The 26815-nt window shown below is 42.0% G+C and overlaps 1 protein-coding gene across 1 annotated transcript in view; it reads left to right on the top strand.

Annotated features, from left to right (window-relative positions):
- The window catches only part of ppp1r16b (protein phosphatase 1, regulatory subunit 16B), a 55191-nt gene that overhangs the window by 11947 nt on the left and 16429 nt on the right, over positions 1-26815 (top strand). Inside the window, exons 4-5 of the mRNA XM_039735931.1 lie at positions 12372-12517; positions 21313-21416. Coding sequence (XP_039591865.1) covers positions 12372-12517; positions 21313-21416 — 250 coding nt within the window. The remainder of the gene's footprint in view (positions 1-12371; positions 12518-21312; positions 21417-26815) is intronic.

Below are 26815 nucleotides of genomic sequence, written 5' to 3'. Positions count from 1 at the left end.
CAGAACGTCTTGTCCCTCTGTTTTTTGAGTATCTAGCTTGTCCTAGTTTGATTTGATTGGACAGTTTTCCAGCCCTGTTATGTCTCGCTTGTTTTCATCTCCTGATCATATCTGTTCTTACGTTAATCCTCTGGCACACTTTTGGGACCTAAACAATATGTGAATGACGCTAGGTTTCTCACTCCAGCCAGGTTTCTGTATGTTTGAGGCTCACGCATGCCCTTAACCCTGTAATGTATATTCGCAAGACGGCCTGTTTTGGCTCAAGTCACATTTGGGAGGATGAAGGCTAACTGGTCATGCAGCCCCTCCCTGGCATGACATGTTTAATAATCATTCAGTCACCACTAATGTTCAGTTAATCAATTAGACTTATGAGAACACTGATAGCGCGGCTGAAGCCCATTGACGCTTATCACATGAACAATTCAAGTATAAGAGACTGGCAACAAGGTAAATGATCGTGTAAATACGCTATGTCATTCTTTGAATTGGTGAAACAAAGTGCAGTCTGTTCTTATTCTTTGATTTTCATTAATTCACTGGATACATACAGGAAATGTATAGCTATAAAAATGATTGACCCTCCCTTGGAAATTTTACACTCCATTGTGTTTTTCCTTTGCTAAACATTAAAACAAACTATGCAATACTTTTAAAAAAAAACATGAATTACAAGCACATTAGCAGAAGGCGATAAATGTGTTCGGTCAATATCTGACAGGAGCAGCTTTTGACAGGATATTTTTTGAAGGGTTCTGTTTCTACCAGCTTTGGACCTCTGGGCATGGTCATTTGTGCCCATCTTGCTCAAGTTAGATGACTGCCATTAGTGACTCACGTTTATTCAACTCTGGCCTTGTCTTCTCAGTCCGATGGAGTTTCAATTCAGGCCATTGATTTTCATTTTTAAACCTCTCCGGTGGCCATGTGCTTTGAGTCTTTGCCCTACTGGTACACGAGTCTTCGTTTTGCCTACAGCAGCAGGTTTTCCTCCAGGCCTTCACTGTGTTTTATTTTTATCATTCTATGGCATGATGCTGCCACCACATTTCATGATAGGAATGATGCTCTCGGGATGGAGGGTGGTGTTATGTTTATAACGTTTAGTATTGGCCTAATTCCACTGTGCAATCTTTTTTAACAATTTCTCAATGTCTCCCAGTCGAGATCTGATATTGTCACGCTCTGATTCTCCACGATTACAGCCAAGGATTATCAGTTGAGTTTCCTCTCTTTCTGTATTCCAGTTTAGGGGAGCATAATTGTAGAAGCTTGCTTTTCTATTCATTACTCTTTCTCTTACAAGTCTTTGAAATTCCTTTGTGTATTAGACATACACATTTCTTTATTATTGCCATCTGTTTCTGTTTGATTATGAAAATCTGAATGCATTTAACACAAACATGCCTTTTCTAAATGCAAGAACTTCCATAGCTAATTCACTTCCCAATCCTACACGTGTAGAGCTGCAGGAAGAAATAATCCACACTGCAGATTTGATTTTCTTTTCACAAGATGTGACCGATCAGAGGTCCTGTGTTTGTAAACCCCCCAGAGTATGCCAATACGTTCACTAGCTAGTACTATAAATTTAGTCATTTACTGTATATGTCCTGCTGAGACTGCTGCAGGTAAAAAACACAGGCCTGAAACAGAGAATGGCCAGCCCAGCTTCTCCACTTCAGAAGACATGCATTGCCTTTGTTAAATTATGAAAATAAAAAAGTAAGAAAAACAACATCCATCCCGCTATATCCCAACTACAGGGTCACAGGGAGCGAATCCCAGCCAACATAGGGCGCAAGGCAGGAAACAAACCCCGGGCGGGGCGCCAGCCCACCACAGGGTGCACACACACCAAGTGCACACTAGGGACAATTTAGGATCACCAATCCACCTGACCTGCACGTCTTTGGACTGTGGGAGGAAACCCACGCAGACACGGGGAGAACATGCAAACTCCACGAAGGGTGGACCCAGGAAGCGAACCCAGGTCTCCTAACTGCGAGGCAGCAGCGGTACCCAATGTGCCACCGTGCCGCCCGGAAAAACAACAATCAGCCTTAAAGTTAAAGAACTGCTATTCACAAAATAAACATGAACAAAATGAAGTCCATATATAAAAACAAGCATTTATAAACAGAGAAAACATTTTTAAGAATAATTAATTATAATCTAACTAGCTGTGTATGCCCATGCTGTAAAAAGCATGGGGTCCTAGAAACTATTAAAATAGTTTCCCTAAAAACCCTAACCCTAAAAACTAGGAAAAATGTAGAGATGTCAGGTAATTGAAAGGAACTACGCTAGCTGCCTCCCTCCTAAGAGGATTCGTTTTGCCGATGTGCTCGCATCACTTGTGCATTAGTGGCAGCAGGAAAAGAGATACTGATTTGCCGATGTTAGTGGCTAAGTGGGTTTGCCTTTCTTCAGAGGTTTCGTTTTACCGACCGGCTCGCCTCACTTGTGTTATTAGCAGCTAAGCTAAGCGAGTTTTCTGTTTCCTTCGGAGGCAGATCCTTTACCCAGACTCCACCTCTCACTTCCGGGCTGAACAGACACACACATTTTCATGTGTAGACATTTATATATAAGATGTATATGAAGAAATAGCCTTGGATAATGTATCACCTTTCTTGTTGAAAAAACAATACTAATGTATTCATTTTTAAGGTAGGTATTATTATTATTTTTTAAATATGTTGCTAACTTTTCTAAATTGTGGAAGTGATTTTTCTCATATTTGTAATTGACAGTGCAACTGTCCAGTGCACTTCGTCTCGTGGTTGTCTTTGTTGGTTAGACATGTCTAACACATAGCCAGCAGAGCACTAATGGTGTCGTCTGTGTGATCTGAGAGGCTGTACAAGGGCCTGTTTGTAATCAGTGAAGGAGTGCTACCATGGCTAAAAAATACACAAGTGACACTTTGGAACAAAGACTACCGACACTCTTAATAAATGATACTTTACTGGGTTGTGTGGCTCTGCATCGAAACATTGCTGGGCACAGAACCATTTCATTCTGGGAAGGGTTCTTTACATATACATTCAGTTCTTTAGGCTTGAAAAGGTTCTTAATATGTGGTCAAAACAGAAATCTTTAATGTACAGTAGGTGACCTAGCAGGACCCAACAGATCAAAAAAACCTGAACTTGGCCTGAGTTATTGTAATACGGAAGCCAAGAGAGGACGTGATATATCGTTATTTTTTAACTTGCCTCCTTAAGATAACAGACTAATTTTATCGAGATCTTGAGGAAACGAACTTTATTTTCTGGAGATAAAGGAATAATTTTATCAAGATGTTGAGAAAAAGAAAAATTGTTTTCTTGAGATAATGGAATAATTTTATCACAATGTCGAGAAAACTAAACTTAACCATTGCTCCTGGCATCAGGCTCGCTTAGATTGCGACGCCTATACAGCTGAAGCCTTGCTAATCGTCTTCTTAAATGACGGATACTAACGTTATTATTTTCTAAACTAAGGTATAAACATATTTCAGCCTGCGTCAGCCCTTGATTGAACAAAAATGTGATGTGCTGATCAAAACAGTTCTACTCTTCTGCCATTTCAAACAGGACGTGGCTTCGATAAGCTAAACATTAAATATTAAACAAGATCTTTTGTTTTCATGAGATCTCAATAAAATTATTCTGTTATCTCGAGGAAACAATTTTAAAAAATAAAGATATTGCACGTCCTCTCCTTGCTTCCGTAATTGTATGCAGCAAGAGTCCATTCAAATCCGGAACCCCCTGCTTTTTCACAAACCTGTTACTAGCCGTGTTTCCACTGGGGTTATGCGCAAAACAGAAGCAAAATTCTGAAAAGTCGACAAAACACAAATGCGAATCGTCTGTGCTTCCACTGAGTGAGTTTATGCGAATGAAGTTTGTTTTATTACCTGAAATTAAAAATGGCGACCGATATAATGGGTGTTGGTTCTGGTGTTTCAATTGCGCCTGCAATTGTCGTGTTCGTTTTTAATCGGAGGTGATGAGAGCAAGTGAATGCAATAAAGGAAAGGCAAACTCCCTAGGTTTGGTGGAAGGATTTCTTTGGAATTATCCACAGTGATTATACTAAGGAGCTGTGGGTATAAAATTGAAGGATGAGCAGCTCAACATTCATGGACTTACACAGGGCCATAGGCCCTTTTGCATCCCCTACCATAGCATACATGAGGGAGCCAGTCCTGGCCCAGAAACACATGGCCATAGCACTTTATAAAATGGCTACCTGTGCAGAGTACAGGTCTGTTGCTGAGACTTTCGATGTGAACAAAACCACCATGTGAGTCAGGCCATATCCCCCAAACTAATGAAGCAGTGCATCACCTTACCTGAGGTGGAAGAGGTATGGCAGATTTCACGGAGCAATTACGAGGCACACAAAATACCTCAGGTGTATGGTGCAGTCGACGACTCACATATCCCTATTCATGCACCAAGTGATGGGTATCGGGATTATGTTAACAGCAAAGGTTTGACATCAATTGTCCTGCAGGCGGCCGTTGACAACAGATTAACAATCAGGGGCATTTGTGTTGGGTCACCTGGTAGTGCTCAGGATGCTGCTGTATTCCCCACATCACATTTGCCCAGGTATTTGAAAATGTACATCACGTCATGTGGCCCAAATGCGAGAAAAGTATTTTCATTGTAGTTGCATGAATTATTGCTTTGTCAAATGAACTGACAAAAAACCTCAAGCAAGCGACTTATGAGAGTTTTTTTGAAATGCACGTGTTTCCATTACTGTTTTTTTGTTTCGCAATTTCAAAATGCGCTTTAAGGAGATTAATGGAAACGTGGCTATTTATGGAGTCTGTTAATAAAAAATAAAAAAAACACTCTTTCTGGAAGCGTCATTTGTGAAGAACCACTTTGGCGTCTGTTTGTTTTAAAAGTGTAGGCGATTTATCAGTCAGTTACTGCTGACCTTAACAAACACTTTGAATAAGACAACGCACCAATGGTACTTTGAAATAAAGTTACCAACGGTATAATGCCTTTTTCTGGCACTTACAACAACATAGCAACATTTTTGCCAAGGCTCAGTGTGTGTAATTTATCAATAAGTGACTCACTGATGTGCTATAGAAGGCCCTTAAGCAGATGCGTGATGGCAGCTCACATTTCTCCATTTGTTACCACCACCTTCTGTAGGTGCACAGTGGAGACCGTCGTCACTGGCGGCATCACATCCTGGTATGGCACCTGCTCAGCTAAAGACCACATGGCACAGAGGACGGTGGTGAAGGCGGCACTGAATGTTACTGGCACCCAGCTGCCTTCTGTTCAGAACATAAACAACACTCTGTGCCTTAGAAAGGCAAACAGGAGTATTAAGGTCCACAGCCATCCTGCACAGCTGCTTTTCTCACTCCTCCCTTTGGGCAAACAAGACAGGACCATTGGCACTCATGCAAGTAAATTCACCAATAACTTCTATTCAATGGACATAATGAACAGGCAGTCATAGTAACAAATATAGTGCAAGTTCTTGTTTATATTTCATATAGTTGTGTTACATTCAGTGTATGAGGAAACATGCAAGTTAGAACTTCATTGTACTATTTGTATGTGACAATATACTTGAACTTAAAGTCCTGATTCTGAAGTGTTACTAATATGGCTGTGAACTGTAAAATTTTGTAGTAGAGTAGTAGTAGAAATAAAAAAAAAAGGTCCGTCTCATATTGGTTGTAAGGTAATCTAGTTGCCTCATCTTTATAAACTGCAAAGCCATGTTTGCTCTGAAGGGCCAGATTACGGGTTGCGGCTGACGGCCGGTAGCTCATCACGGCCGGGATGCCCATGTGATGGAAGGATGGGGGAAGGCAGCTTTTCCTAGTCACTGCCGCCCCCAAAACGCTAGATGGCAGATTCCCTGAGGTCTGGCAGTGCCCCAGATTCCCGCAGGGCATTCTGGATCTTGGAGTTCAGTTGCGCAGCCCTGTTGGGTGCCGTGGGTGCCGTCAGGGGGAGCTGCAAAGGAACAGAAGGACTCTACCAGATTTATAGCCTGAAAGTACTCCCAAGTCACGAGAAAAATATAATTCTCCATCTGACCCGGAAGTGCCGATGAGTCATGTGGACAGAAGGAAAGAAGCACTTTCGGGTCGAGGACTGATGGAGACCTAGCAAGGGAGCTGGAGTCAGGAGGAGTGTGACAGAGCTTGCTGGGAGGTGTAGTGGAGAAGAGAATTGTGTTTATTGTGGCTGCGGTGCTTTGAAGGCACACTGCAAGAAGGTAAAAGAAATTAAAATACATCTTTGTGGTTTTATAAAACGTGTTGTCAGTGTCTGTGTGTCAGGTTAAGCGCTGGTATAGCGCCATCTAGCGTTACAGGGTTGATTGCTACTTTGACTGTCAACCATTGTTAGTGTGGACCACTCTGCAGCACCAAGCCACATTGTGCTACACGGTGAGATGCAAGGATGTGGTCTCTAGACCACTCTCAGTTCTATAATTAGTTATTGGCTGAAGTGATCCATCAGTCATTGTGTCTGATTCTCCAGTACTCTGACTGCTATGACAAACACGTTTCAGACCCCAGTTCCTTGTGATCCTGACCAGGACGTAGTGGATTACAAAATGAATGTTGTGCAGCAAACGACATGGTTATGCCGCTGCCTCATGGATATTGAATGTTGTCTTTGTGCAGTTTGCATGTTCTCCCGATGTCTGAAGAGGTTATAATTAGGCCACTGTGTGTGTGTGTGAGCTCTGCTGTGGGCTAGTGGCCAGTGTTGAAAAAGAAGAAGACAATGCATTTATATAGCGCTTTTCAAGACACTCAAAGGGCTTTACATAGATGGCAGTTAATGTGTGGCATCCACCTGGATAATGCGACAGCAGCCATGTTGTGCCAGTATGCTCACCACACGTTAGTTATCAGCCGGTGTAGTGGTGAGAGATGGATAACCAATAAGGGACATGGGATGATTAGGGGGGCAAGATGACTGGGCCATGATAGATGATTTAGCTATAACGTCAGAAACACCCTACTCTTTACGAAGGATGCCCAGGGGTATTTTTAATGACCACAAAGAGTATGGATCTCAGTTTAGTTTTGTGTCTCATCTGAAGGACAGAGCCAGTTTTTACAGCACAGTGTGTCCGTCATGGTACTGGACATTGGGATCCACACACAGACCTCAGGGTAAGCGCCCCCCTTTAAGTAGTAACCCAAGCTTTTCCTAAATGGTCTCCCAACCAAGTACTGACAGTTCCCAAACTTGCTTAGCTTCAGGTGGATAAGCTGTTCTGAAGTGCAGGTGGTATGTCTGGTGAATATTGGTACGTTGCCAGGTTAAGCTCTGGCCCACAGCAATCCTGAACTGGATTAAGCAGGTTTGAGTCCACAATGAGACACAGAGTGTGGCCCCTGCTGATCCACTCTGGATATGTGGTCCAAATGCCTAATGGAGCTACGTTCTGGCCAGCCTGTTCCTGCTCAGCCTAGGGATTGCTCCTGATCAAAGCACCATGATGTCCCTACATTAATGGATTAAAGGGCAGAAGTCCACATGACTATCATCTTCAAATTCTTCCATGAGAACCCTGAATACAATGAGGACTGATTGAGGTCATTTATGTTAGGTAGAATGCCTAGAGCAGACTGGGTGGTCACATGGCCTGGAACCCCTGCAGATTTTATTTTTTCTCCAGCCATCTGGAGTTTTTATTTGTTTTTTCTGTCCTCCCTGGCCATCGGACCTTACTTTTATTCTACGTTAATTAGTGTTCCCTAATTTTAATTATTCATTTTGTCATTTGTCTCTTTCTTCATCATGTAAAGCACTTTGAGCTACATTGCTTGTATGAAAATGTGCTATAGAAAGAAATGTTGTTGTTGTTGTTTTTGTTAATGCTGTTGCCCCCACATGACACAAAATTTACACATAGGATATACTGCACCGAATGGTGTTCTTGCCACTACACTGATGCTTCTGCCAGTGTGGGCCCCCCATCCTGTCACCAAGAGCACAGCCCAGCTCTGATTCTGTCCTGCATAATTCCTCAGTCGCCTGCATGACCATCAAAGGTGGCATTCACAGCTCCTCTAACATGAGAGGCACAACACCAAGGCTGATTTGTGAACATTAGTGACCGGTGGAAAGCTGTGCTTCACTCTTAGCATATTTGTATACTTTAAAAACAGCCTGTCTAAGAAAGAAAACTCGAATGCAGAAAGGAAAGTGAGAAGTGAGGGGGAGACATGTAAATGAAACATGACTGAATGAAGTTAATGAGGCATGAAGGTCAATTCGTGATAAACAGGAGTCTTCTACCTCGAGATGTGAGGCCTGGTTTTAGAAAATGAATGTGATGCCTGAGAAACACCATAATAATTTTCAGAACGGAAATAATCAGTAGTAATAATTTGATACATACAGTAGAATGGAGACTGGGTGGTGCCTGATTTAAAATCATGACTGGCACATAACTGGTAAAGGGGTGATACGACCTGAAGAAGACAGCTGGCTGGGGCTTACACTTGACAGCTGACAACTGGCAGTCTCTTGGACTAGGCACCACATAATGCATTGGCTGAGCGGCCTTCTGTTATCTGGACATTTCCTTGTGATTACTGGGTCCTTTCTCCCCTTTCAGTGCCCCACACTGGCCATTAAATAATATCAAGGACATGGGTATTGTTTGTCTTTTTTTTTTTTATAACTGGACAAGGCCTCTATTCACATATAGTGGGAGTCACGCTGCCTCTACTGTTCTGGCCAAGGGTGTGATCCTTAGCTGACCTGGCACACTGGACATCTTGTTTATTCTGTGTGAAGGCGTAATCTACTTTCTGAACAGGCCGTGCTTTCAGACTCAGGGTGGGTCGCATTCTTTCCTTAATCTCCTTCGGGTTGTGTTCTCTAATGGGGATTACAGAGAAGGCTGTGAAGTTTAGGCATAAAAATTAGACAGGATGAGGTGTGTGTATGGGTGTGCGTGTGGGTGTGAGGAAGCAGAGGAGTGTGCTGCATGTGTGTCTGAGGGTTGAGCGGTGGTTAGTCTGCTGCCTTACAGATCCAGAGACTCCCGTTCCATTTTGTGTGAATTCTGCATGCTCTCCCTGTGTCCCTGTGACTTTAACTTTGGTTTCTTCATATAACCCATAGATGTCCAAGTTAGTTTAAGTAGGTTGATGTTTGACCATACTCTGTGATTCTTTGTACTTTCCTTGTACTTATGGGTGAGCAAGGAAGAAAATCAAATGAGTTCAGAAAATAGATGGATAAACGTGTCATTGATGCCCGACAATCAAATGGCTGTTCCCACATAAATGCATGACTGTGGGTGTGTGTGTGTGTGTGTGACCATGTGTGCATGAATATCTACATGTGCTTCTTTATCAAAACAATCCATTTACACATTTGAGTTCAAGATGAAATGTTAGATGGTCCCAAAACAAAAATATGAAGGATAGTGGCTGAGAACATGGAACCCCTCACTACACTTAACTTTATGTCAGAAAGCTCTTGATTTTTTTCTTTAGTAGGCTTTGTGCTCAGGTTAAGAAATACAGCATCACTGCTTAAATAAAGGGTGAGTCAAAATTATTTTAACACTAATGGATTATTTTTATCTCAACCACACCTTTCCAGGTCGATGGATAGGTCATGGTGGACCATTGCCATGGCCTCCACACTCCCCTGATTTGACATTCTGTAATTTCTGGTTATGGGAAATGGTGAAGGAGTGTGTGTATAGCAGGAAAGTTTGTGATATCAATGACCTGAAGGACAGAATACGGACTGTGGTATCATCTATTCCCCATGAAATGTGTATCCAGGCTTTAAATGGTACTGTAGCTCGTTGTTTTTTGTGTGTTGAACATGATGGCCAACAGGTAGGGACATTCCTGTAAATCATCTTGCACATAAGAAGTATGTTTTGTGAATAAATTGTTTCCGCCATTCAGATGTTAACATAATTTTGACTCACCCTGTATTAAACCCACCTAATTCAGTTCAGGATATGTTGGCTTGAGCCTATCCAGGCAACACTGAGGGACAAAGAAACAACCTTTCCTAAGGGCTTAGGTTCTTTAACTATGGGTCGGGTCCAGGGCTGTGGAATCAGTAGATAAATCCTTCAACTCTGACCCCGACTCCTTAGTTTCCAGTACTTCTGACTCCGACTCCTCTGTATTTAATATGCTAATGTATTTTCCATGTTGATTGAAGGAAGGCAACATACACGTCATTTAACCACAGAACTACTGGCTTGGAAGCTGACTCTCTACCGTATTGGCCAGTTTAAACAAAAGTCAAGAACCCCTGAACAGACATCAGGCCATAGCACACACCTCCACCTACATCATTACACTTGTGTACACTCAAATGAACTTGTTAAACACATTATATCTGAAATAAAATGAAAACACTTTTTGTAATGTACCATAATCCAGATTACAATATGTAAATGTCTGTTTGTATAATAGCTCATCTGAACTTCACACTAGTAGTAACACAACTATGCACTGGACTTTATTCTTACACCAGAAAAGTACTTAATTATGACTATTGTTTGTGAAATGGGACATCTGAACTTGCTCTATTTTTTTTCATTACAATTTAAATTTATTAGGAGTCGGAGTCGGTACATTTTTGCCGACTCCGACTCCAGGTATCCAAAATTGTCTCCAACTCCGACACTTCGACTCCGACTCCACAGCCCTTGTCGGGTCGTGTATTGTCTGAATTTTGGTTGCACAGAGTCGTAATTCACAACAGAACTCAAAGGTAAAAGGTCGCATGAAGCTTGCCAAGTGCCCTGCGAAGTGTCTTGTGATAGGCTGTTTAAGCGAATGCCATTGCTCTTCTACAACCTATGTTGGCGATTCTCCAAGGGCAACAATTCAGAGTCTTGAAGACATAAAAAGGGAAAATTAGATTTCAAGGAAAAAAAAAGTTTAAGAACCACTGCTATGTATAGTGTGATGCCAGGCCATTAGAGGGGAAACTCCCACACTCACACAGGACCAATTTAGAGACTCCAGTTAACCTAACATTGCAAATTTTAGGTTAGGTTTTTTTTGCAAAGTAAGACCCAGGACAGTCACGGGGAGAACAAGCAAACCCCATGCAGGCAGCAATCAGGCTGTGGGGCAGTGCCTGCTACAATTGAATATGAATAATAATAATTCAAAACTGGCTCCCCCCCCAGAACCTGTGGTCATACTTACCATTATGATGTTCACTATCACACTCAAAGCCTGAGGTAGTTTAGCCATTTATAGCTTTGGTAGAGGTTCTACCTCCAGGCCATCTGAGAGTCACTCCAGGACTGAGAGGTTGCATGATAATGTCCCAAGGGCATTCTTGATAACCATTCTCTACTTGCCCCAGTTTTCTCTCATTGTCACTAGACCCCCTGAATTCCTTTCCCAGGATCTTTCTTGTTACCTTATAGTAGCACCTGTGGAAGATTCAGCCCTGACCCAGATAGACGCTCAGACTCACAAGACCCCAAAACACACGTGTATTATTTTCTTCACAGCACACACAGTGCACAAACCCACAGTGCTCAGTCCTTTCCTTTTTCTTTTCTTTTCTTTTCTTTTCTTCTCTCTAACTACAGCCTCCACTCCTCTCCCGCAAGCTCTGTCCTCTGCCTCCCGACTCCGGCTCCCTGAATGGAGTGAGGCAGCCCTCTTTATATTGCACCCGGATGTGCTCCCTGACGCTCTTCCTGCAGCACTTCCTGGTGTGGTGGAAGTGCTACAATCCAAGGCTACGAGATTGTTCAAGTGCCCCCTGGTGGTGGCCTTGGTCCCCAACAGGATTGAGCTTCCAAGCTTCAGTCTCGTGGCCCCGATGCAAACCAGGGGGGCTGTCCTCTCGTGTTCCAGGGAAGGTATTGCCTCTGTCCCAGCCCTTCCACTCCCAGGCTTCCCAGTGGGGCAAGGTCCCCGGTCGTCTGCCACACAACCCAATTTAATACTCCGTTACTGCCCATTACTTGTAAAAGGTCGCTCTATTTTACATGCTATGTGACCTTCAAGTTTTACCATACATGACAAGAAGAAGCGTCCCTCAGAGGACTGGCACTTGGTCAATTTTTGACAGCACACTGTCTCACTGTGGTTCCACCGTGGGCCCCTACTTCATCTACACATTTATTACATTGTCAATTGTTATCTACACTCCACTAATCATGTGGTGGGAGTCCAGCTCAAAACCAAGCACCACCTCAGTACTCTCTTGTGGCAGATCACAGGGCTTCTTCTATCTGCAGGGGTTAAGAGGGTTGGAGTGGATGCACCCCAGTACCAGCACTTGGGCTCCACTTCATGTTGGGATTTCGTCAGGTCTGCTCTCACTGTTTGTTCTTGTCTTTCTCAGTGCTGTATAGATAACTATGAAGGCATCGTCAAGACACTTCTCAATTACGGCGCTAACGTGAATCCCAAGGATAACGAACTATGGACCCCACTGCATGCGGCAGCCACCTGTGGACACAGCAACCTTGTCAAGCTCCTTATCCAGCAGTGAGTAGACCGGGCTATTGTGAATGAATCGGTGCACTGGGTCAATGAGTGTGAGGATGTGTGCAAGGGTGAATATATGGAAACGTTGCTGAGTAGCCAGGCTAGACTACATGTTATTTGGGGTGTGAAGAATGGAATGAGGCCATGTATCCATGTTGGACTAGGTTGTTAGTGTATGTGAAGCTGTGGTGTTAGAAAGAAGGAAGTATACCCAGACTGGACTAGTGAGTAAGGCTGTGTATCTCAGAAATAATACTGCATTTACTGTAGGTTAAGTGTGAATAAGACCCTGTTTGTCGGCCATTGATGTAAGAGGGCCAGGTAGTCCAAGTGGTGCTTTGTATCCAAGTCAGAGAACATAAAATGGTGTATCTAGGATGAGTGAGGCCATGCATCCAGGCTAGAATTGTGGATCAAGTGGCGTATCCAGACTGTCAAGTGTGAGGGAGGCTGTGTATTAAGGTGGAGGAAAATGGCGTCCAGCCTTTTTTCCCCTGAGAGCTACTTTTACAAAATGAAAATGGCAGAGAGCTACTCATGCTTTCTAACGTTTATTCTCATAGCTTATTTCAACCCAAACAAACTGAATAAGCTTGTTTTGCCTAAACATTTACAAAATGTTGGTGTCCACAACTCACATTTTGCATTAAAACATCACAAAAAATATTTAGTTCACCTACAAGTGCATTTTGTATGTCTGCATGCATTGTCTAGTGTATCTCACACTACTGAATTAAAATATGAATGTTGTCAAAACAAAACAATGCAATTCCAAATACACAGATATTACATATTCATTTGTCATTTTGTTCCATGTCACTGTGTCACTTTATTCTCATGTCCAGTCGCATGTGTGATGTGTTTTTCAGTTAGTCAGATGACTGGCACTGCATGGAGTCAACAAGAGAGGCAGGTGTCTGGTGGAGTGGAGCCACTGAGGTTCACTCTTATGGTGTCCTTTAAATGTTCGTCTGTCAGTCTTGTTCTGGACTTTGACTTCATGACATTCATGTTAGAAAAGGCCGACTCACAGAGGTATGGAGACCCAAACAAAGCAGACATTTTCAGAGCTGCTTGGTGAAGATTCTTATGGTTATCTGGCTCTACTAAGCTCCAGAAATGATGAGGATGCTGTTGAGGCTTTAACTGCACATTATTTTGAAGATTTACTAATATATAGTATATAAAATCCAAAGTCTGCCTATCTGTATGTCTGTCCGCTTTTCACGAGAGAACTACTTAACGGATTTAGACCGGGTTTTTTTCTATAATTTGCAACATTCTGGATTAATTTTGTGACTTCTCTCATTTCGCTGTGTATCATAGTTCGCTTGCGGTACCGATTTATTTGTGCAAATCCGAGATCCACTCAACCGGCCGAGAAGAGGTGCCTTCCTCACTCACTCACCAGCTTCAAGACGTGTTAACTTAACTCCACTTAGCTAGCGAACGAGAGAACAATTGAATTCAACTTTGATATTTAAAATAAAGTGTTACTTAGGCCTTGATAAGTTTAAGTCCAGATATTCTCTTAAGTGTATGCCGCACTGAAAAGAGATTGCAATTCAGATTATGGATCATGATTTTGTGTTAAAAGGATCGTGATATGATTTTTTGGAAACAGCGCCCACCCCTAATTTGACTAAACTTTTCAGATTTATGTAGGATACATTAACTCTTTGGCAAGCTACTTGGAAAGGGGTGAGCAATGTGTTGGAGACCCCTGGTCTATTGAGAATAACACTGTTTATACAAGCTAGCGGATAATACTGTGTATAAAGGCTGTCAGTGTGAATTAGGCTATGCACTGAAGCAGAGTCAGTGTGTGGAAAATGGTGCATCTGTCCTGTATCATTGTGAACAGAGCTCTGTCTTTAGGTTGCCAGGGTGAGGGAGGTCATGTATCGAGGCAGAGGTCCTAAAAATGAGTCTGTGAATCCTAGCTGGACTAATGCAATGGAAACACGATTTGAGTAAGGTTGTGTATCAATCCAGGCCAAGAGAGTACAGTAAGAAAGAGACTCTGTTTGCAGGCTAGGCTGTCTGTGTCAGAGAACCAGAGTGTAAAAGATGAGTTGCTGTGAGCGAGGCTCTGTATCCAGGCTTTCAGTGTGAATGAGGCAGAGTCCATGTTTGCAAAAGGATCTATCAAGAATGAGGAACTGCAAGAGAAGTGCAGGACCCAGGCTGTTTGTGTGAGGCGGGTTGTACATTCAGGCTGACGCAGTTGGAATGATGCTTTGTATTGTGGCCCAAAGTGTGGATAAAGCTGTGCGATGCAAGCTGTTAGTGTGAGTGAGGCTGCATACCTGGTAGGTACCCCTCCGCGACAACAAGAAGAAGAACCCACAAGTGTCTCTGAAACAACTCGAAACTGACAAAAGTAATTGGCACCCGTTATTGTTTACTCCGTATTCAAGAAAAATCACACTTTGCTTTACAGTTTTGATTCAACATAATATTTCATATAACAACACAAGTAAAAGTGCCATGGACAAAAATGATGGGACTCTTAACTTAATATTTTGTTAGACAATCCCTGTAAACAAATGATTCCTGTAGCTCTCCATGAGACTTCTGCACCTGTCCACATTAAGTGTAAAAATATTTGCATGTTAATTTCAAAGCCAAACAGGACGAAATCATATAACTCAACGAAAAAACTGAAACACAACATGAAACATAATTTAATTTCATATTATTACATTTTACTATTTTTAAAATGGTTAATTACTTACTGCTGCGGTGGGTTGGCACCCTGCCCAGGATTGGTTCCTGTCTTGTGCCCTGTGTTGGCTGGGATTGGCTCCGGCAGACCCCCGTGACCCTGTGTTTGGATTCAGCGGGTTAGAAAATGGATGGATGGATAATTACTTACTGTAATGTAAAATAGTTAGTTATATTATGCATATGGGGCGGCACTGTGGCGCAGTGGTAGCGCTGCTGCCTCTCAGTTAGGAGACCCGGGTTTGCTTCCCGGGTCCTCCCTGCGTGGAGTTTCCATGCTCTCCCCGTGTCTGCATGGGTTTCCTCCCACAATCCAAAGACATGCAGGTTAGGTGGACTGGTGATTCTAAATTGGCCCTAGTGTGTGCTTGGTGTTTGTGTGTGTCCTGCAGTGGGATGGCACCCTGCCCAGGATTGGTTCCTGCCTTGTGCCCTGTGTTGGCTGGGATTGGCTCCAGCAGACCCCCGTGACCCTGTGTTCGGATTCAGCAGGCTAGAAAATGGATGGATGGATTATGCATATGTAACAATTCCCATTAAAATAACAATCTGTTTAAATTTTACATCTACATCCCCATATGCGAGCAGATACGTGAAGTGGCTAGCACATAGTGCCCACCCAGGGGTTGGCGAGCGAAGCGAGCAGAGGGGAAAAGCCCCCTAGTCTTAATAATACTTACAGCTTTTGTCACTGGAACATCAAGCTACTTGGAGATGGTCTTGTAGCCTTTGCCTTTAGCATGCTTGTAATAATTTTCTTTCTTATCTCAGAGAACTCTCTCCTTTGCTTTCTCTGCTTTTTGATCTTTTCTAGGGGTACCAACAAACATGCCATTTTAGAATATCTTTGTTTAATAAGCAATACTTGATCTCTTTTCACACTTGCTTTGCTTTAGTCAATGTCATATCAAAGGCATGCAGGCATACATGGGTCAAATGCTTTTCATGTAATCACTTTTCAGGAGGCATACAGCACTTTTTCAATGAACTGTAAGGTTACCAACAACTTTGTCCAGGGTAAATCATTGTAAGTGTAGCCCTGTATCCAGATGTCAGTGTGAGCTGCATGCCCAAACAGAGCCAGTAGAAATGAGGCAATGTATGCTAGCATGACACGTGTGGCTGACAAGTCATTGTGAGTGAAGTTGTGTAGGCTATCTGGCTTGTTCAGTGTAACTGAGGGCGAGTACCAAAGCTGGATTAGTGTGAGTGAGTCTCTTTGTTTCATCTTAATCGGCATTTGTGAGGCTGTATATCAATCAGTGTTGTCCATATGACATGGGGGTGTACCAATGCTGTGACTGTGAGAGTGAGACAGAGAGTCCTGGCTGAGGCTGCTTGCCCAGTGTGAGTCGGTGTAAGAGAGGTTGTGCACCCAGGTTAGTCCAGTGTGAATGAGCCTCTGAATCCAGGCTGTCAGCATGAGTGAGGCTGTGTTTAAAATTAGACTATACAGTGCTTATAAAAAGAATTCACACTTTAGAAGTTTTTACGTTGTATTATTATACTAGGGGGCTTCGCTCCCTGCTCGCTTCGCCTCTTAATTGAGAAGAAACACTACTTTTCCTTGATAGCAACACGAATTAGATGATTTACAAGTCTCGACTTAAAGTTTACAGACAAACAATATCTACATACTTCTGTCATATCACCTATGTCCATGTATTTATCACCTACTGTATGTCCATGTATTTAATCTCTTTTTGCTTTTACCTTTTTGTCGATATCGCACTGAATTTTGATTCCGTGTTTGAAATTACAACGCAATGTATAACTGCCCGTCAGTGAATATCATTTCTTTCTCCCTACACGAACTGCGTCTGACAATAGCATTCACACAAATAAGAAATGATTGAACCGTGTGCGTGGTTGTAAATGTTTTAGATGTGGGCAGGACTTTTCCAAATCTCTTTGCATAAACTCTTGTCTCGCAGGACTTGAAATTTTCTTTCACGGGATTTCACTTTCACCAAAGAACAAATTTTTTAATGCTCACAGATACACCTCTTCATAGGGAAGAAACACTACTTTTCCCTGATGGCAACTCGAAACAGACAATCTACAAGTCTCTGACTTAAAGTTTAAATCTGAACAATATATTTGACCACTTTTCGCTGTTCCGTTATTTCACCAAGTAATAATTTCCGTTTGTTTGCGCTAATGCGATCTTTACTATCATTTTTTGAGACTTTTGAATTTTCATACTTCCATTATCTCTAACCTGCTCTGCATGTGTATTGCACCAATGTTTTTGAATTCTTTACGATGTTCTACTTTGTCATCTACTTTTTGTCTTTTATTTTCAGCCCCGGGCGCAGTTAAATCTCTTGGCACAAAGTCTTGTCTCGCGGGACATGAAAGTGTCTCTCTGAGAAAGTCACGTCTCGTCTCTCTTCCCAAGATTTTTTTATTATAATAGAGAGACAACATTTATTGACACTGATCAATAGAAGAAGACCCTTTAATGTTAAGGAGAAAACGGATCTATGTAAAATGTCTAAATTAATTACAAATATAAAACACAATAAAATTGATCACATAAGCATTCAGGTCAGTATTTATTAGATGCACCTTTGGCAGTCATGACAGCCTCGAGTCTGTGTGCGCAGGTCTCTGTCAGATTTACACATCGAGATTCTATGGATGCCTTGCAAAGCTGCTCAAGCTCTATCAGGCGGAATGGAGACTGTCAATGGTTTCTCTTTCAAGTCCTGGCACAAATTCTCAGTTGAATTGAAATCTGCACTCTGGCTCTCAGTGTTCTGCTCCCACTCCAGGGAATTAATATTGTTGCTTTAAAGCCATTTCTATGTAACTTTGACTTTGTGCTTGAGGTCATTGTCTTGCTGAAAAACAAATCTCTAAAGGAACTAGTTTCTTGCAGAAATTATCAGGCTTTCCTCTGGGAGTTCCCCGTATTTTGCTGCCTTCACTTTACTTTCCAGCCTCAGAAGCTCTCTGGGACCTGCTGCAGAGAAAAGCATCCCCACATCATGGTGCTGCCACCACCACCATGCTTCATGGTGGGTATGCTGTGTTTTTGATAATGTGCTGTGTTTGGCTTTCACCAAAAATGGTGTGTAGTCTGATGGCCAAAAAACTCAATTCTTCTATCATAGAAGCTCTTTCCACATGAGTCTCCCGTGTCTAGCCAGAATGCTATGTGTGGTTTTATTTTTTATTTTATTTACGAAGTAAGGGGAAAGTATTGGAATCCTCCAAAAACTCCATTTCGAGATTTTGTTGAGTCTCAACATATTAGACCTCCCGAAGTCCGAAAATACCATTTCTGGAATTATGTATGTATGTGTGTCTAAACACAATAACTTGAGTACGCTTTCACTTAGGTCAACCAAATTTCACATACAAGTATTACATACAAAACTTACATTTCTATCAACGTTTGGGCTGTTTCTGTTAACCGGAAGCTGTAGAGTCTGATTTATTCAACACTGCTTTTATAATAATTGTTCAATATATTATTCGTTTGATTTGATTTGTTGTTGATGGTTTTGTAATGTACATAATATCAAAATATAATCATTGTCTTGCGGTTTACTCCTCAAATATCCATCCCCATATCTGAGTATATGAGAAAGTCTTGGGGAGACCACTCCTGATTATTATAACAGTCTCTTTAATCTCACCTGCTGTGGCTTGTAACTCTTCCAGAGTTATTATAGGTCTCTTGGTGGCCTGCCTCACTGGTCTTCTTCTTGTATGATCATTTAGTGTTTGCGGATGCTTATTTACAGCTGTGCAATACTTGTTCCATTTCTTAATGATCGATGTAACTGGACTGTAAGGGATATTCAGTGACTTGGATATTTTCTCATCTCCGTCTCCTGACTCATGCTTTTCCTATCACCTATTCACTGTGTTGCTTAGAGTGTTCTTTTTTGTCTTCATTGTATAGGGTAGGGAAGGATGGACACCGTACTGACTCACCACAAGATAGACTTTCCAAATTAAGGTTTATTTATGCCACAATCAATGAAACTCCTTGACTACTATAGACTGTAGGGGGAGCTCCAGTTCCCCAAACCTAACACAAGTATAAAATGAGCAAAATAATTTTTATTGTGCAAAACTCTTCTTTTGTAAGGGTTTCCCACACCACAGCCACAAGTACAAATAAGCACAGTAGCACACAACAAGTAACACTCTGTCTTCTCTCTCTCTAATGTCTCCCGGTTACTGCCTCCTCCACTCCTTTCCGCAAGCTTCGTCCTCCTTCCTCCCGACTCTTGCAGGCAGGCAGCTCCTTTTACATTATTCCCACAAGTACTTCCATTTAAGGATGGAACCCCATGAAGTTGGGCATCCCAGTCCTTACAGCACCCCATATTGGCACCCACGGAACCCAACAAGGTCGAGTCGAAGATTTCCAATTCCCATGGTGCCCTGGGGTCCTGTGCATGCCATCTCCCCTGGTTCTTCCTGGTTAAGGTTGTCCTGGCCAGGTAAAGATGCCAGCCTTTACTCACACTACAAACAAGTGATCATCTTTGAAGTAATTCTGTGACGTCTAACACCAGTGATGCTTTAGGTGTTTCTTATTATAGGGAGTGAATATTTATGCAATTAGTTATTTGGTGCTTTATAATTTTTAATTTAGACCATTTTGCAGAGATTTCTTCTTTTTTTCTTTGACATTGAAGATTTTTTTGTGTTAGTCAGTGTCAGTAAAGCCAAATTACCATATATACTCATGTTTAAGTCGGGTCTTGAAACCCGAAAAATCGATCGTAAAATCAGACCCCGACTTATACGCCCGTTCAAAAATGCGACACTTACATTTTTGTTTTACATCTTCTTGCTTCCTCCAATCTCGCATCAGTTTCTCAGACAGCATCAAATTTTGTTGCAGCAGTGCAGTTACCAATTTCTTTCACAACTTCAACGACTTTTAATTTAAAACCAGCTTCATATTTTCTTCTGCTCGAACGATCCATGTAAGGGATGCTCTTACGATAAAGGTGTATGAGGGTGTGAGATACAAAAAACATAAATCACAGCAAACGCCACTTCGGAATAGTTCGGGTATTAACGTGTGGTCACGTAGGCGCAATACATAGAAAAAAAAGGCAGTATGCTCTGTGGTTATTCTCTCAGGTGGGCATTAGCATATTGTAATCTCTTGGACCAATAGCGTGAGTTTTCCACATTTGACTTATATGACCGACATTATAAAAATCGAGCCTCAACTTATCCATGGGAGAACTTAAACACGAGTATATACAGTAAATACAAACTTGTTAAGAAGGCAGGCTCTATTGGAGGAGTAAAGTTGGACAGTTTAACATCTGTGGCAGAGCGACGGGCATTAAGCAAACTCCTGTCAATCATGGAGAATCCACTGCATCCACTTAACAGTGTCATCTCCAGACAGAGGAGTAGCTTCAGTGACAGACTTTTGTCACTGTCCTGCTCCACTGACAGACTGAGGAGATCGTTCCTCCCCCACACTATGCGACTCTTCAATTCCACCTGGGGGAGTAAATGCGAACATTAATTTTATTTTAATTTTTTTCATTTTTTTTCATTTTTATTACTATTTAATTTAATACTGTTTCTTTGTATCAGTATACTGCTGCTGAATTATGTGAATTTCCCCCTTGGGATTAATAAAGTATCTATCTATCTATCTATCTATCTATCTATCTATCTATCTAAATCCACCGTGACTCAATGTTGCATAACAATAAAACGTGTAAACTTGCAAGTGGGTGAATTTTTTTTATAGGCACTTTCTGCATTCTGTTCAGACTGGGTCAGTATGAGTGAGTCCCTGTATTCGTTAGAACGGTGGTTTTGCATGCAGCCTGCATTAGAGTGAGTGAGGCCCCTAATCACTTCTGTGACTTCACAGTGTTCTGCTCCCACTCCTGTTGTCTATGGTACAGTTGTTAAACACTTACCAGGCAAACCTCTTTTTTGTGGTTAATGTTGTATTTCAGCTGTAACATCTGTTTTGTTTTTCACAGTTTTCATGAAAACGTATGCATTTCAAAGAATTTAAAAGAAACAATTCTAACACATATTTAAACATACTTCTCTCTTTACAGTGGAGCTGACCTGCTAGCTGTAAACTCTGATGGCAACATGCCCTATGACCTCTGTGAAGATGACCCCACTCTGGACATGATTGAAACTGCTATGGTCAATCAAGGTGAGGAGGGGTGGGGCTTATCACATTGGCTGGGAGGGGGCTCAGCAGATGCAGAGTTGCTCTTATTTTCCTTAATATTATTACAGCTAAGAGGCCTCTGCTCACTGCCTGAGCATCCATCTTAGATCAAGTTGCACTCTTCCTGCGGATTGCTCTCACAAATGTCCGCTGCTTGTTTTTGTATCCAACGTAAGTGGTGTAAACGTGCAAGGAGTGAGGGGTGATCTGGAAGTTGGGGATTGTGTTACAGAGAGAGGAAAGGGTGGAGGTTGTGATTATCAAGTCCTTGGAGAGCAATGTTTCGCGACTGTGAGATTCCTTCTCAAGTGCCCAGAGCTGGAGTTTGCTCATTTTTTTTTCCAGGAAGTCTCCCTCAACAATGTCTTGCGCAATGTTTTCCAACTGTGTCTGATAATAATGTTGAACCCTGCTCAGTGTGGTATAATGAATAGATTTTGTATTTGTCACTCACTCTTGTTAAACTGAGCAATAGCTATAAAGTGCCTCTTCTGGCATGGATTATAGAGTGCTGCCACCCTCCTACATCCTGATTTGTCATCACAAGATTATATATATATTAGATTTAGGTGCTCCTTCTTCCCAGGACGTTACTCCAAAAAGTCATTGTTGGGTTAGCTGCACATTATTTGGATTCTTAACCTTTCACCTTTGTAGTCTCGGTGTTGATGTGTTTGAAATGGTTGATTGTAAAATAAGGTGAGCACCTCTGTATTTACCTCTTCTGGAAGATGGAGCCAGCAGTGATCCTTCCAATGCTGCAAACACTTCAAGGGGGGTAATGTCCATCCATCCAATAATGAACCGGCATAAATCAGTTTATGGTTGTGGGGGCCAGAGTCTATCTCAGCAGTAACAACAAGTGCAAGGAAGCAACACTGGGCAGTTTGGGGTCAACATGCATTTTTAAATTCTGAACTTCATTTCATCTGAAATAGACTGAAGTGATGGCAGCAGAGGAATCCCTCGGTTCCAGAAAATGGAAGCAGGCAGCTAAGATGATCTCTTCTGTTTAGGACTTTTGAGTTTTCCACATCACACTTAGGAGAGCCACAGCCTGTTGAGGTAGGATTCAACCATGGGTGCCTGACTATTATAGGGGCACATTCATATACAACTACATGATCTCGTCACCTGAGGATGTCAATTTGCATGACTAGAATTACAACAACATGAAGACCTTTCAGCATAGTTACATATTTCTGAAGGACAGCGAGCACTTCTCTTCTTCTAACAGCCAGTACCGTGTTACATGACAGAGCGTATGCCTGTGTAAATGGTTTACAGGTAGAGTGATTTCAGCTCTTTTATTCTTTTGCCCATTCTGTAGTGGTACATAAAACATGAGACATCAGACAGACAAGGCTGTCTTCTTTTTCCAAGGTCCAAAACACTTGTATTCCTTATTTCTCGTCACTACGTTATGTGCATTGTACTTCCAGATGAGTGCTCATTGGTTGTCATCTCTCACACGCACACAAGACCACCACTACGACTTACAACAGGGAGAGTTGCAGACTAGTTGGTGTAAGTCAGAGAAGGTCAGACTGCACCACTCGAGGTCATGGGAGTATGCTGCGACTTCCTCTGACTCACAAAGCTTGTGTACTTGGAGTCTGCAACTGAAAATCATTAGAAACGTTGTGTAATGTAAGAAGGCCTTTAGTTGCTGCTCGTTTGATAAAACAGGCAGGGACTATTTTTTCTATAACCCCATGCAGACAGCACACAGAAGAAACTACTGATCTCCAGCCACCGACTAATCCAATTATTAATTATTTCAGTTCAAGGTCAAAGGGCCAGAGCCTACTCTAGTACCAGGATCCAACCTGGTGCAGAGGCCTGTCCATTGCTACAGAGTGAAGACAAATGAGCCTGGCATAATCCAGAAAGTGTAGTCTAGGTGAGCGAAACACAATCCACACTTCTGTAAGTCTAAAGGTCACGGCCTATCTCAAAAGTAGAGCTTTTTAAATTGTACTCCTACTGCCACTTTCAATCTTTCTAAGAGTAACCATGGGAAAGAGATAAAGTTATGCTACCTGCATTGTTCTCTAGCATATTATAATAAAGAAAAATGCTCAAAGAATTTATGGCCAATATCTTTATTACAGTATTCACTCACACATTTACTTAATCTAAATTTAGACTGGCAGCGAGCCAACGCCTATTCTTATAACACTGGGTATAAAAACTTGGATGCCAGTCCATTGTACCAAACACATATACACTCACTCCTAAAAACCAATACAGAGTCATAATCCATCCATCCATTATCCAACCTGCTATATCCTAACTACAGGGTCACAGGGGTCTGCTGGAGCCAAACCCAGCCAACACAGGGCGCAAGGCAGAAAATAAACCCCGGGCAGGGCGCCAGCCCACCGTAGGGTGCACACACACACACACCAAGCACACACACTAGGACCTAACCTGCATGTCTTTGGACTGTGGGAGGAAACCGGAGCACCCGGAGGAAACCCACACAGACACGGGGAGACAGAGTCACCATTTAACCTAAAATACATTCCTTTGAGATGTGAATGAAAAGCAGGACTGTCAGGAGAGAAAGAAAAAACAAACTAAGCTTAAACCATGACTCTTGCTGCCCTGCTGTTTATTTTATTACTATGTCTTTATGGCGTTTACATGTTCTCCTTTTGTCCATGTGGAGCTTCTTCAGTTTCCTTTCACATTCCAAAGAAATGTAAATTACATTGGTTGGCTGCTTTTAAATTGACGTGTTACACATGAATCTGACTTAAACAGACTTGCATCCTGTACAATGTCTGCCCCTGCCGTGTGACCCTGTACTGGAAGAAGAACGTATGGAACAAGGGACGATTATTGCATGTGAGCCAATGGACTGTACAAAGTGTGGGTTTCCATTTTTTATTCCTTCTGATACACTTGGAAGCCAAAGACTGTCTCTGCAGAAAATGGTAGAAAGCAAGTGCCTCCTCTTCACTGGACAAATGCCATCCAATCATTAGGGTGCCACCTCTCGACTGGGTAAATGTTATCCAGCACCCATTATCTTGCCTGTCCATAGTAGGGCACACTCACACACATCTTCACTCATGTACACCAGGCCCATTTAAAATCACAAATAATCTATCACCCGACTTTGGAATATAAGAAGAAAACCAGAGAACCCACCAGAAAACCCATGCAAATTAAATAACAGAACAGATAGTAATTTGGGCTGGGATTAAAATTAAGGGTTCTGGAACTGGGCGACATCAGTGTTAATCACTATGGCCACTGTGCAGTCCAGAGGGGGACTGATAAAAGAACAGCTTAGGGTCTGAGATTGTACAGACTATGTACTGTAAGGTGACTTATAAACTAAAGATGTATTAGTTATTTTATTAACGACATACTGTAAGTGATAATATGGTGACACACACTGATAACAATCAACATAAAACTTTCGGTAAGCAGCCAAAGAGGACAAATGAAGAATGGAGTTCAGCTAATCTTACTTTCACTTTCTATAATGCAATTTAGTACCTAGCTATTTACATTTAAGTTGTCTGCTGAATGAAATTTCATTTAAATTCCGATGTACGACATTTATGTCATATGCATTGCTGAGGTTGCATTGAGCTTGAAATGGTGATTACGAGACTAAAGTCTAAAGTAGCCTTCCAGCAGATCGCAGAGAAGCCTCAACACAGGGGCAAGCGAATGTCCCGGTGTCCATGACGGAGGTTTACGGTATCGCTTCACACTTTCATGTGATTATCATACAAAATCTGAAAAGGAAAATCAAAGTCAGCAAAGACCTTAAATGATAAAAAAGGAAAGACATGAGCTAGAGGAGGGAAGGAAAGAGTGGCAACATAATCCATCTGTGCCTCTGCCACTGTTTTCTTTAATGGTGTTACTTTGTTTTCTAATGAATGATTTTTTACTTTTGGAATTCACCCTAAAAGGAGAAGCTAATTTGACACTTGCTGCTGAGCAGGTGCCCTTACTCCCCAATTCACCAGCTGCACCTTGAGTAGGTTCTGTCACTGCCCAGTTGACCCCTTAACTCTAAGTGTATCCCTAAACAGGTCCTTTCCCTCCTCAATTCTCTCACTCATTCCCCATGTCACCATCAGCAGGTCAGGCCTCACTACCATTTCAGTCACTGATTCACAGCATCAGCACTGAGCAGGTTCCCTCAGTTCCATATTCACCATATGGTTCCAGGTGTCACCCCGCATAGGTCTTCTCACTGCCAATTTGACCCATTAACTCTATGTGTAACCCTGAACAGGCCACCCATTGTTTCCACATGTCACCCTGAGCAGGTCATGTCTCACTAAATGATTCAAAGCATCATCATGGCCAGGTCCTCTCATTCCCCAGTTTTTCCATGGATTCACAACATCACCCTGAGCAGGTCCCCTTGACTTGAGTCAGTGACCCTTAGTGTCATCTACAGCAGGTTCTGCTACCTCTTATTTCACCCACAGATTTGTCCTGGTCACTCCCATCTCAGCCCCTGACTCCCAAGAGGCTCTGCACAATCCTCCTCCCCTCCCAGCTCACCTCCCAGCTTAGTTCCCAGCTCCCTTTTAATCAGCAGTTAATTCCTTCCTTCCTTCAGATCTTTGTTTACTTAAACTTGTTGTTTTCCTGTTTCTGAACTGAGTCTTCCAATTATAAAATTCTTAATGCTGTGCTGATTTAACTGCATAAAAGTGTGTGTAGTTTTCATGATAAAACTATTTTATTTGTATATGAAAGCACATGCTCAGATGTGGGGTGCAAATTGCAGTGATACATCATTATTTGAATTTTAAAATTCTAACACAAAAACAATTACACAGTTTGTAACAGATCTCAACTTATCAGACCCCCCAAACTCAAGAGCATATTCCTTCTACTCACCAGTTCATCACTGTTAATTGATTTTTTTTACAGATAATAATTTCTTGCCTATCATTAAATCTTGTAAGTACGACGCTATTGTTATTTCTGACCACACTCCTCTGATCATAGAGCTAAAATCATTATGCCCCACATACTTATCTCGCAGATGCCGTCTTAACCCACTTTTATTAGCAGACGGGAATTGTACAGAATTTATATCCAAGCAAATTAATTTTTTTTTAGAGACAAATACATCCTCTGCGGTTTTTGCAGGGATACTCTGGGAAACTCTGAAGAACAGATTATCTCATATCTTACCCGCAAAAATAAATTGTAAACCAAGAAGGTATCAGAGCTAATCAGAATAGATCAAGAACATGCCAGGCAGGCTCTGCATTCAAAGCTCAACCTCTTAACAACTAAAGAAACAGAACAACTCATTTTTAAATCAAGACATCATTACTATGAACACGGAGAGAAAGCCAATAAGATTTTTGCTCAACAACTCCACAAGC

The sequence above is a fragment of the Polypterus senegalus genome, chromosome 14, assembly GCF_016835505.1.
Source record: "Polypterus senegalus isolate Bchr_013 chromosome 14, ASM1683550v1, whole genome shotgun sequence".
Classification (NCBI taxonomy): domain Eukaryota; kingdom Metazoa; phylum Chordata; class Cladistia; order Polypteriformes; family Polypteridae; genus Polypterus; species Polypterus senegalus.
The sequence above is the reverse complement of the archived record's forward strand: the minus strand, read 5'-3'. Positions and strand labels throughout refer to the sequence as shown.